Source organism: Oryzias latipes, chromosome 15, assembly GCF_002234675.1.
Source record: "Oryzias latipes chromosome 15, ASM223467v1".
NCBI classification, from domain to species: Eukaryota; Metazoa; Chordata; class Actinopteri; order Beloniformes; family Adrianichthyidae; genus Oryzias; species Oryzias latipes.
In genome coordinates this window covers 28,264,294-28,275,110 of record NC_019873.2, presented here as the reverse complement: position 1 = coordinate 28,275,110, position 10,817 = coordinate 28,264,294, and the positions used below count along the sequence as shown (strand labels likewise).

The window sequence follows — 10,817 nt, the reverse complement described above, 5'->3', positions numbered from 1 at the left end:
CTCCCAGAATTCCACTTTTCACTGGATGTAGTTCCATAGCTTTCCCTACAAAGATCAGGAAGGAGAAGAGCTGTTTCCATTTAGTCCAGATGACACAGTTTTAATCATGTAAAAAGGTTATTTTATTATTTGTCTAACATTAATTGGCCAAATGATTTTATTCCTGACCAAACACAGAAATAATCTTTTTTTATCAAAACGGTTTGAAAACCCTGCAGATAAAATGACAAAATCGTTGATATTATTTTGCTATGTGCAGATAAAAATGAAAGTAGTGCAGGTCTGGAGGTTTCTGAATAATGCATAGAAGGAGAAGAGAAAAAATCTGCAGACCTGTGCTGGAAGAATGAAAACACAGTAAGAAATGAATAAAAAGTGAAACCAGAGACAAACAACAAGCCGCTGTCGGGCAGACTGGAAAACACGCCATTTCTGTTCCCTGTCCACCGAATTACACGCCACACGCAAAGAATTACATCATTGTAATTTATGAACATGTCTACAAAAAGAACAACATCCTTTAGAGTGGAAGATATGATGCCGGGTCAGGAAGTTATCTGACACAGACAACCATGAGAAGAACCAAATTAAGAAGAAGAACAGATGCACAAATACAACAGGAAGAACTGCAGATGGTGGAGCTCAACCTTTTTCCACGGAGAAACACTCTTTCAGAGGAAATTCTCCCCAAACGTTCAGCTTGATGCTCGATAAATTCTGTCCTAAAGATTCATGCGCAGCACCGACAAACCGCTCCAAACACAATCACTCCTCATCTTCCAGCTAAAACACATCATCGGGACTTCAAAGAAGCAGAAATGACTCACACTTTCATTTTCCATTTCATGCAATAATGAGGAGCAAATAATACAAAATTCTCAAAATTTTTTCTTTTTTTTTTTAATGCAACACACTTTATAACCAGCAGATGCTTTTATCCAAAGCAACAGGAACGATTAAGACAATAATGTCTGGAGAAGTCTGGGATTTAAAACCACAATAAAATACATAAATGCATCCACACCACAGTTAAAAATATACACTGTATTTCTTTGATAAGAAATATATTTTATTAGTAGCATCATTGATGATTAAAAACCATCCATTTTAGTTCAATTTATCAAAATAAAAATCAAATATAATCCATATGAACAACATAACTTACAAATATTAATCACTTACAGCTTTAACTGGACTGTCAGAATAGAATAGATCTTTAATATCATTTATTTAGACTGAAAACAATAAAATACAGATTCCACATTTTCTCTCTATGGCAGTGTTGTCAACTTTACATTCAAAACATAAGTAATACTAGAGACAAAAAGACCAAAAAAATGTGCAGGATTAAAGAATGTGCAAACTCTATTTGCATCCTTGAAGGGATGAAAATGTTGGGGCAATGGACAGAATTTATTTATTTTTGTTCTCAGATGGGACAAGCAGGATGAGTAATGGATTTAACCGATGTTTTTAGGTCTCTTTGTTCTGCTGATGCTAATTGATAAATTAGAAAACATCATATTAGGTAATGAATTGATTAATTCACTTGTACTTTTACAACTTTTTAATTTGTCAAATCACTTTCAGTTATAGGTTTATAAGTACCCTTAGCTAAATGTACTTTTAGTTGCACAAAAAAAGTATACTTATACTTGAGTATATGTATAGCAAGTTTACTACAGACCATGAACATATAGTGTAGTATTCAACACTTTACTAAGTACACTTGTAGTAAAGTTACATTTGTTCAAAAACAGACACATAATAATAATAATAATAATAATAATAATAATAATAATAATAATAATAATAATAATAATAATAATAATAATAATAATAATAATAATAATAATAATACGTGACTTTCAGAGCTTGATTTCATTGGCTGCTGCATGGAACTCCACCTCCCAGAGTGCAGTGCGGCAGGGATCCTCGTCTGTGATTGGTCCGGCTCTCCGGCAGCGGCCATGAGCGCCGGCGCTGAGCTGCGGAGCCCGAGCGGGGCTCTCAGTCGTCGCAGCTCCGTCCGTGCGTGGCCGTGCGGCTCAGGAACAGGCTGTGCGCCGCTCCAGCTGCAGTCTGCTCCGGCTGAATGAAGGGCTCCGTCCATGCGGAGGTTCGCGCTCACGCTGCTGCCCTGCGCTGCCGCCGTCCTGGTGCACTTGTGGCTGGCGCACCGACGCTCCTCCACCCCGCCGGACTGCGCTCCACTCTCCGGTACTTTTCAAGCCCGGGTTTCTCTGAACTTTATCGTCCAGGCGGTTTGCTAACTTTACTTTTACTGCAGCCTTTGGTTCGCGGTGAGTTTGTGCAGAACAGACCGGAAGTGCTGCTGTTTACAGGGTGGACGTGTTTTCAGGTGTAGAGTTGCGGAGCTTTGGGCGGTGCAGCTGCTGCTGCTGCTGCTGCTGCTGCTGCTGCTGCTGCTGCTGCTGCTGCTGCTGCTGCTGCTGCTGCTGCTGCTGCTGCTGCTGCTGCTGCTGCTGCTGCTGCTGCTGCTGCTGCTGCTGCTGCTGCTGCAGCAGCATGTGGAGCCAGAACGAAGCATCTCTGCTTTCAAAGCTCTGAACTGTCGTGAAAAGCTGCGTACTTTCGGCAGCTTGATCGACTTCACTCAAACTGCTGCCTAATCTGAACAGAACCACCCGAACCTGCAGGATTCAGTCCACCTTCTTTCTGTTCTCCGTGCAGATGAGCCCCTGCCTTTCTATGAAGTTCTGGTGGGAGTTCTGTCAGCGAGACACCACCATGAGCTGCGACAGGCCATAAGGGAGACCTGGCTGGGCTACATCAGAGATCACCCCCACTTCCAGCACAGGTCAGTCAGCTCCACCTGCTTGGCCTTGACCCGCTCCACCTTGACCTGTTCCATCTAGAGCTGCTCCACTTTTATCTGCTCCATCTTTATCTGCTTCACCTTTATGTGCTCCACCTTGACCTGCTCCACCTAGACCTGCTTCACCTTTATCTGCTCCACCTAGACCTGCTCCACTTTTATCTGCTCCACCTTTACCTGCTCCATCTAGACCTGCTTCACCTTTATCTGCTCCACCTTTTCCTTCTCTCAAATGTGGGTTATTTTCTGAGAGCTGAGCAGAAAATAACCCACATTTTTATCTGTTCCCGCTCCATTCTGTCCTCCCACTTTCGTGTCCATTTCCTTTCCATTCAGTGATATGAGTGCAGATAAGGTGTGATGGCCTTTCAGCCCCCCCCCCCCCCCCCCCCCCCGTAGCCATGGCAACAAGGGGTGGACAGATGGACAAGCTTTGGTGGAAAAAAAGAAAGAAAATGGTTTGTGCTGGTTTTTCAGGGTGGAGGTGAAGTTCATCGTGGGAAATCATGGCTGCGATGTTCCCGAGGAGGACAGGGAGGACCCTTACTCCTGCAGCCTCCTGAACTTCAGCGAGCCGGGTAAGAGGAGAAAACGAGGAGGAGGCACTCGGAGGTGATGCTGGAGCTGAGTGGAGGCGGAACAACAGCAGAGGAGTTGAAAGAATGAATGTTCAGGAGAGAAGCGACACCTTTATTCACGCTCAGCCGCCGCTCAAGGACAACTTTTTTTCCTTCTTTTCTCTCCGTTTTGTATCCGAGGCAGAAACGTCTGCAGCAGGAGGAACCGTCAGGTACCTTCGAGTTGCTGATGCGCCTCACATGAAGTTATTGAATACATTTGCTGTCAGACTGAATGGCTGCAGTAATTATAATGTCTCTCACCTTGAAGGAGGGGGTCCAGCTCCACCGTGTCACCTCTTCTCCCCGTTTGCCGCCATCAGGAGCATAATTACTGCTCATCTGAATGGACTTTCCTCTCCTTAAGGTCACGGCCGCGTTTTTTCTTTCTCTGCTCCTCCACCACGTTAATGGCCGTAAGCGTGATTTGCATCAGAATTGGAGGGGGGGCTTTGGCGCAGGACTTAGTGTCGTTTTAACAGACGTGGTGGTCACCTGACTCCGGATTCGGGTCAAAACTCACGGTCGGCGCGGCGCTAATTGTTGCTGAAACTTTCTTGTGCTGCATTCATCACTGGGTTTTTTTCACTGCAGGAAGTTGAATCCTAATTAGTACTCAGATCTTATTCTGAAAAGGTTTTGTGTCAAAAGGAAGCTCTCGATGTTGGTAGCTTCGATACATGAGCCCATCTCCAGGAGGACAAAGAAATCAAATAAACGTGGTTTAGTTTAGTCAAAGATCAGGTCAAACGTACGGCTTTTACCTGCCGACAAGAGTTCACCTCAATTTCCAGATCATCACCTCCTTTTTGGCACTCTTTCTCTAGTTCTAACCCCTCCCTCCTGCTTGGAGTGTTGCATAATGTGCAAAAATACTCCCAGTCCTCTTTGTTGAAACAACGGAGCATCTAAGGCGTCGTCATGCAGAAGCTGCTGCAGGTTTGGTGCTGCAAAGACGTTTACAGGAGATGGCTCCAGCACATTTAAGCCCTTTCTGCCGAAATTTCAACAAACTCCAACTATTTAGTATTCCTTTAGAGGTCAAACCTCTACTGTCAATCATTTTATGATTATATTTCACAAACACATGTTTGGTGACTGTTAATCATTACAAATGTGATGACATTTACGTTTTTGTAGAACCACTTCAATGAAAATGGTGCTTTTTGTGTTTTTAACATGTTCGTGTGGCATTTTTCTTATGACGTGTTTAAAGAAAATTTAGCTCAAAATTGCACTTGTGAGTTTTTCTTCATTCAAAACGTTGTGAATCAGGAGCAGATGAAAAAAAGCAGCTTGAAGAAGATCGTATACGCTGTGCGGGTCACGAGCTCTCTGCAAATGGGAGGAAAAAGGGGGGCGGGGTTGCTTTGCACCAACAGTCCCGCCCACATCTCCGATTTTCTTTTTCTTCTTCTCCTAAAAACGTCATAATCGGACCCCTGGGAACACTTTGAAAATAGATCAGAAGATGATTGGAGTGGGACTGTAAGGTCCCCGCTATCTATAAATATATTTCTGCAGAACCTTAAACTTCAATCAGTGTGAGCCTGACGTCCTAGATCGCTCCTGCTGATCGTCTGTCAGCTTCAGGATCAAACCTGTCCAGCCCGACTGCTGATGGATGAAGATTTTGATCCGATGCGTTGGTGAATCCCAGCAATTCACAGCTTCGTTTTTCAGAATTAACTGTCTTTTCCTTAAAATTTCAAAATAAATCGCCTCAATTAGACAGACACAGTTGCTTCAGTCTGTTGTAGGTTTTAGGTTTCAGCTCATCTGTGCGTTTGGGAATGTAAGTTTAGTCACTGACGTGGGTGCAGTAAGCTAACTTTAATATAAAGAGCTGATCTGTTAGTTTTTCTGCAGAAAGACTTTAACTGTACATTTGTTGATATTTTAAATAAAAAATCCTCTTCACGCCAACCGAAGCTGCTCTTTTTTCCCTGAGTTGACAGTAATGAAGTGTTTGTATTTAATGGTAGCAGATAAACTCTCCTGCTGGAAACATCCTGCAGCTCCGTCTCACTGATAAGCTGCTGCTCTCCGTCTGGATTCTCCTCCTTTCAACTCCTTTATTTTGGGGACGACAGCAGAACTTTAGTCAGGAGGGAAAAAAGCGTCTTCCCGTCAGCCGTCTTGATCTTTTCATTGATCCTGCGAGTAATGAACCACTGTTTTTTTTAATTAAGAATCCGGAGTGGAGAGCGCCGCTCGCCGAGGAGCAGCTCCTTGGAGTGCTGATGGTGTAGCAGGAGCTCGGCGTGTTGGGTCGTAATGTCTGCGTGTTCTGGCCTCTGTGTGTTTCAGTGACGGGTCAGGATGCTGAGATAGAGACGGTGGTGGTCACCGACCCGTCTGTGCTTGCTCCCGCCGACGTGTCCGCCGTCGCCCTGGACTTCAAGGTCCTCCATCCGGTGGTCGTTACCAAACTTGGGGTGTTTTCCAGCAGCTCAAGAGCCGAGCTTCATGGAAATGTGACGGTGAAGCTCCTGCAGCTCGATCAAGAGGTGATCGGAGTCTTGGATACCTCACACGTCTTTTTGTGGTCGTGTTTTTTTTTCCACATGAATGAAACGTGGCGGCCTGTTTGCTTTGGCAGGAGGCCGTGGTCACGGCTCGCTTCAGCCCCGCTAGCACAGGAACCATGCTGAACTGGGTGTGGTACAAACCTGTGGAGCAGTTCATCCTACCGAAGGTTTGGTTTTCCAGAGAACTCAAACACACTAAAGTCACTAAAGCTGTAAGAAAACAAAGGATCGAACATAAAGAGAGTACGTTAAATAGAGTCTAGGGATCCAGGTGGTCCCTTTTCCCAAAAAAAGGTTTAAATGTAGAACTCAATACCTTTAGACTAGATCTGTAGGAGCAGAAATCCTTCCTGGAGATGGAAGCCAGTGTGATAAAGGAAGCATTAGTCTGAAATAGCAGTGGTCCAAGAGTTGAACCCTGGGGGACTCCACATGGAATGACTGTTGCTCCTGCAGGGCTTCGAGGGGACGCTGGTTTGGGAGAGCGCAGACTCGGCCGCTCTGACCACGGTCGACGCCTCGTCTGTGAAGCTCAGCGATGGAGGAGGAGTCCTGAAGATCTCCTCTGTGCGTGATCGTCTGCTGCTCCCCGATCCTCTTCAGGAGCGTTTGAACGTTGTGGCTAAAAACCTTTCTGTCTTCCTGCAGATTGCAGAGGGCGTCCTGCCCCACAGAAGTGCTCTTGGATTTCCTGGTTTGGCCGGAGGCTTCACATTTACTATCTATGGTAAAATAAAAATAAATGAAAAACATCAAAGTCCATCAAGAATCAATAGAATTAAAGCTGTGAGCAGTGTTGTACTACCCGCCATCGCCGCCCCTTTTTGACCCGCCCTCTTTGGCGGAGCGGCTGCTGCACACCCCTCAGTCTTCCCCTCTGCCCCGCCACAGGGGCAGCTGAACGGGACAAATTCATTAAAAAGAAAAACCCACTTAGTTTCAAAATGCCGCCTTTTCTTTTGTTTTCTTCTCCATGGCAACCATTTTATGTTTAGAAGGGTTAACCACGCCCACATTCCTTGTATGTTCATATCATTTCGTTCAGCTTGAGTCAGCCATTCGGGAATTACATTCTCGGAATATTCTGGTAAAAAAAATGTGCAAGCAACAGGGTGAACGCCACTTTTTTTTCTCTTTTTTTTTTTGCCGCTCAAAATCTACAAACTTTGAAATTGTTTTTTTTTTCCCTCCAAGTAGCTTCCCAGGATACATCGAATCTTTAGGAGGAGTTTGAATTTGTAGCTGGACCTTTGACCTCTTCCTGGGGTCAAAGGTCAACAAAGATGTGGTGGCGTGTGTGAGATTTTTGAGAAGATCAAAACATTTTCATTTTTTGTGCAAAAGAAATGTGACAATCGTAAAATTTGACCATTTTCCAACAAGAAAATGATCGCCAATCTATAGGTCCTACGGCCATCCCATAATAACCTGGTCCTTCAGACCCGGACGTCTGCGAGAAGCATAAAAAATGGCACATTAAAAAAACATCGTTCTCTCTGGCCGCTTATTAGATTTATGTGATGTTTCTTCCCGGTCAGCCGTGGTGAAACGTTCTTGATGACCTTCATGGTTTTTGCATTCAGGTCCAAATGAATCTCATCGTTCAACTCAGAACCTAACGAGCTGTTGGCTAAACCGTTCTGACTCATTGAACCAAACGGAGGTCAAGTCGTCGGTTGTTTAAACCTGCCTGCTTTCACCGCCGCGCTGCAGATGGAGACGGTCTGGCGGAGCTCCTGCGTGGTCGTCCGGCCAGGATGGAGAGCCACGCCTCCAGGCTGAGGCGGGAAGACGCGGCGCTGCAGGAGGAGAGCCTCCGACATGGAGACATGGTGCTGGTGGACGTGGTGGACACATACAGGAACGTGCCCTCCAAACTGCTTCAGTTCTATAAATGGTACGACTTCCTCTGAGGGAATCAGCGGCAGTGAAGGAAAGCGTCGCCTCAGAGTCCGTCTCAGATTGCAAAATGTTGATGGTTTGGGTGACTTTTGAGAGCAAGGTTCCCTCTGGCAGGTCTGTGGAGAACACGGCGTTCAGTCTGCTGCTGAAGGCGGATGACGATTGCTACATCGATGTGGACTCCGTGTTACTAAAAATTGACCACAAAGCTCTGAAGCGGCGCCATTTCTGGTGGGGGAAGTGAGTCCGTGTTTTGTTTTTTTGAGTCCTCCTCTATCGGAGCGAGTCGAGTCAAACGATGGCGGGTAACTCGTCTGCATCCCAAAAACAGTTTCAGGCAGAACTGGGCGGTGGATCGTATCGGGAAGTGGCAGGAGCTGGAGTACGCCAGCCCGGCCTACCCGGCGTTCGCGTGCGGATCGGGGTACGTGGTTTCTCAGGACCTGGTCCAGTGGCTCGCCGGCAACGCAGACAAACTGAAGGCCTACCAGGTACAGCCGTGCTCCAGGAAGCTGCGGCACATCCTGGCAAAAACTGGAGTTTGACTCCATCTCTGGTTTCAGGGAGAAGATGTGAGCATGGGGATTTGGATGGCAGCAGTTGGACCACAGAAATATCAGGTTTGGGTCACAGAGAAAATATTCAAAACACCACATCTTTCACAGTGTCTTCCCAACTGTTATGCAAACTGGATTTTAGTGTCAAAAAGGTGAAATTCTTTGTTTTTTAAATTAAACTCACAGATGATTCACTGTTTTCAATCCCAGACACCTGTGATGATTAGTTTAATTAAAGGAAAAACTACTTAAGAGGGACGGTCCACATTATTAAGCAGACCCGCATGTTCAAACGGTATGATAAAGGATTTCTGCTGATGAAAAGCCTAAAACGGTTCAATGCTTTGGATAAGGTGTGAAAACGTCACCTATTTGACCCAAACCTGCAACCCTGGGTGGTCCAGATGGATGGAGTAGTGGGTCAATGGCAACTATGTCCCAACAAGGCTGTGATGTCAGCAAGGAGGTGGTGGAGTCATGGTTTGGGCGAGAGCTCATTTAATGGTTAGTGACTTAAGAATGACACCAACTGTCGTTTGCATTGACAACTTGGAAAAATGATTTGCGCTGTACATCTTAGCAGCAACTTTTGTCACCAACAAATTACAAATACTTCTTCAAAAAACGGTAAAACTTTTTTCAAAGCTCAGACCCGGTTCTGTTCTTATTTGGAGTTTATGCATCGACTGTATCTGAACTGGACCGAGCGAGTTTGACGTCACCCATAGAAAACTGTTTTCCAACCCCGCCCCAGTCCACATTTCTTTGGCAACCACTCTAGCCCATAAGGATCTGTTTCTTTCTCTATAGCAGGTGTTTTGGCTTGTTGGAACCTGTGGGTACTTCCTGTTTGGAACGGTGGGGGGTGGGGTCACACAGTCCAGCTCACATGTACAGTCAGCGGTTCGGTCTTTGTCCCGCTTGTCTTCAGGACGCCGGCTGGCTCTGCGAGAAGGAGTGTTACGCCGACATGCTGTCGTCTCCTCAGCACACGGCGGAGGAGCTGCGCTCGCTCTGGGACAGGAAGAGGGTCTGCGGCGACCCCTGCGGCTGCCTGTGGGACCCTTAAACGTCGTCACGCCGCTCCGCGGGTAAAAAAACTGACAATTTCTGTCATGGATTTAGCTTCAAAGACCAAAATGAGCCATTATATGTTAGAATCTTACTATTTTTGAGGTCCATCAAAATAATCAAATCTAGCAGTAACTTGAATAATTTGTGGTTTTAAAGCTCATTTAGTCACTTTTAGCATTTATAAAGAAATTGATGCTGGTTTTCTGTCAGGGATGCACGTGTAAAGAATCCGCCTGAACGCTGTTGGCATTGATCCGGGTTTACAGTTGATTCTATGTCCTCATTTGTACACTTCATGAGGGTCTTTCACACAAACACTTTGTACTGTTGTGCGAACCGTGATGTGGCCTTTCTGTGTTAGTTAGGCATCTTTGTGTGTGTTTGCACCTGTGATGTCTGCAGAGAGTTGGATGCAGCTCTCCTCAAAGGTAATAAAGCTGACTAAAGACGGATCAAAAGTCCTGCTTGTTTTGTATTTTGGCAGAACTCTGGATTCTGCTGATTCTGTCTCGTCTGCAGCTTTTTTTTTTTTGTTTTTTTGCTGCTGCTGCTGTCAGAGCCGCTCGGTCCGCCGCAGAGACGAGGACGACTTAAAACGGAATAAAGAATGCAGCTGCTGATTATTTTGCAGAGCCTGAGCTCTGCAGGAATCTAAAGCGGGGGGAGAGCTGTGGAGGGGTTTCTGCCCCGAACCCAACAATGCTTTGAACCCACCTGATGGGAACGTTTTACTCATGGAGGACGGGCCACAACGTTTGTTTTCACGGTTTCCTCAACGGCTTCTGCAATAACCTAGACGCGAGTGGAGACGTCGCCTTTCTCCTCCTCGTTTGAATCCAGGAGTGCTGAGGAAAAATCTCCCTTCTTTGCACTTTCTACCTCTGTCGATGACAAAGTCGTGGAGTTTGTTTAACGTTTGATGAGCGTGCTGTGGAGACGGCCATCCAGCAGATCCATCCTCACCTGAGGCCAGCTGTTTACCTGCACCGCCTGGTTCCCCTCCGGCTTCTCCTCTGATAATACAGCAGAAGCTGCTGTCACTCCTCCGGCAGCACATCACCACTCAGAGTCCTACCTGGATGTTCAAAAACGCTGATTCCTAATCGGAACGAGTTTGATGGTGTGAAATAAAATGTCAGGAGGCGAGCAAGAATTCCTCTGATGTTGGAGAGATCGGTACACAAGAAGGTAGAGTCCCTCCCAACCTGGAACCCTGCAGAAGTGATGCCACTTCATATGAAAACATCTCCTCTGACTGAACCAAAACCGGATTGTTTTTAGAAATTCACCTGCATGT

General features: G+C 45.8%; 1 protein-coding gene and 1 long non-coding RNA gene across 2 annotated transcripts; both read left to right on the top strand.

Annotated features, from left to right (window-relative positions):
• The first annotated feature begins 1,942 nt into the window (after window positions 1–1,942).
• On the top strand, window positions 1,943–9,978 carry b3galnt2 (beta-1,3-N-acetylgalactosaminyltransferase 2). The gene is made up of 12 exons (XM_023963551.1): window positions 1,943–2,220; window positions 2,695–2,821; window positions 3,317–3,417; window positions 5,767–5,966; window positions 6,059–6,154; window positions 6,444–6,554; window positions 6,636–6,714; window positions 7,701–7,884; window positions 8,004–8,129; window positions 8,221–8,380; window positions 8,453–8,509; window positions 9,378–9,978. Exons 1-12 carry the CDS (start codon window positions 2,112–2,114, stop codon window positions 9,513–9,515), a joined length of 1,488 nt encoding a protein of 495 aa, XP_023819319.1. The 5' UTR covers window positions 1,943–2,111; the 3' UTR covers window positions 9,516–9,978.
• On the top strand, window positions 3,424–4,634 carry LOC110016554. The gene is made up of 2 exons (XR_002291884.2): window positions 3,424–3,629; window positions 3,728–4,634. It is a non-coding gene; the product is annotated as an uncharacterized LOC110016554 (long non-coding RNA).
• Window positions 9,979–10,817: the final 839 nt, after the last annotated feature.

Excerpts from the sequence above, each read along its gene's own strand:
- b3galnt2 (XM_023963551.1), top strand. The coding sequence starts at position 2,112 with ATGCGGAGGTTCGCGCTCACGCTGCTGCCCTGCGCTGCCGCCGTCCTG. Across the intron at positions 5,967-6,058 it reads TCCTGCAGCTCGATCAAGAG|GAGGCCGTGGTCACGGCTCG; the intron begins GTGATCGGAGTC and ends TTGCTTTGGCAG. Across the intron at positions 7,885-8,003 it reads CTGCTTCAGTTCTATAAATG|GTCTGTGGAGAACACGGCGT; the intron begins GTACGACTTCCT and ends TCCCTCTGGCAG.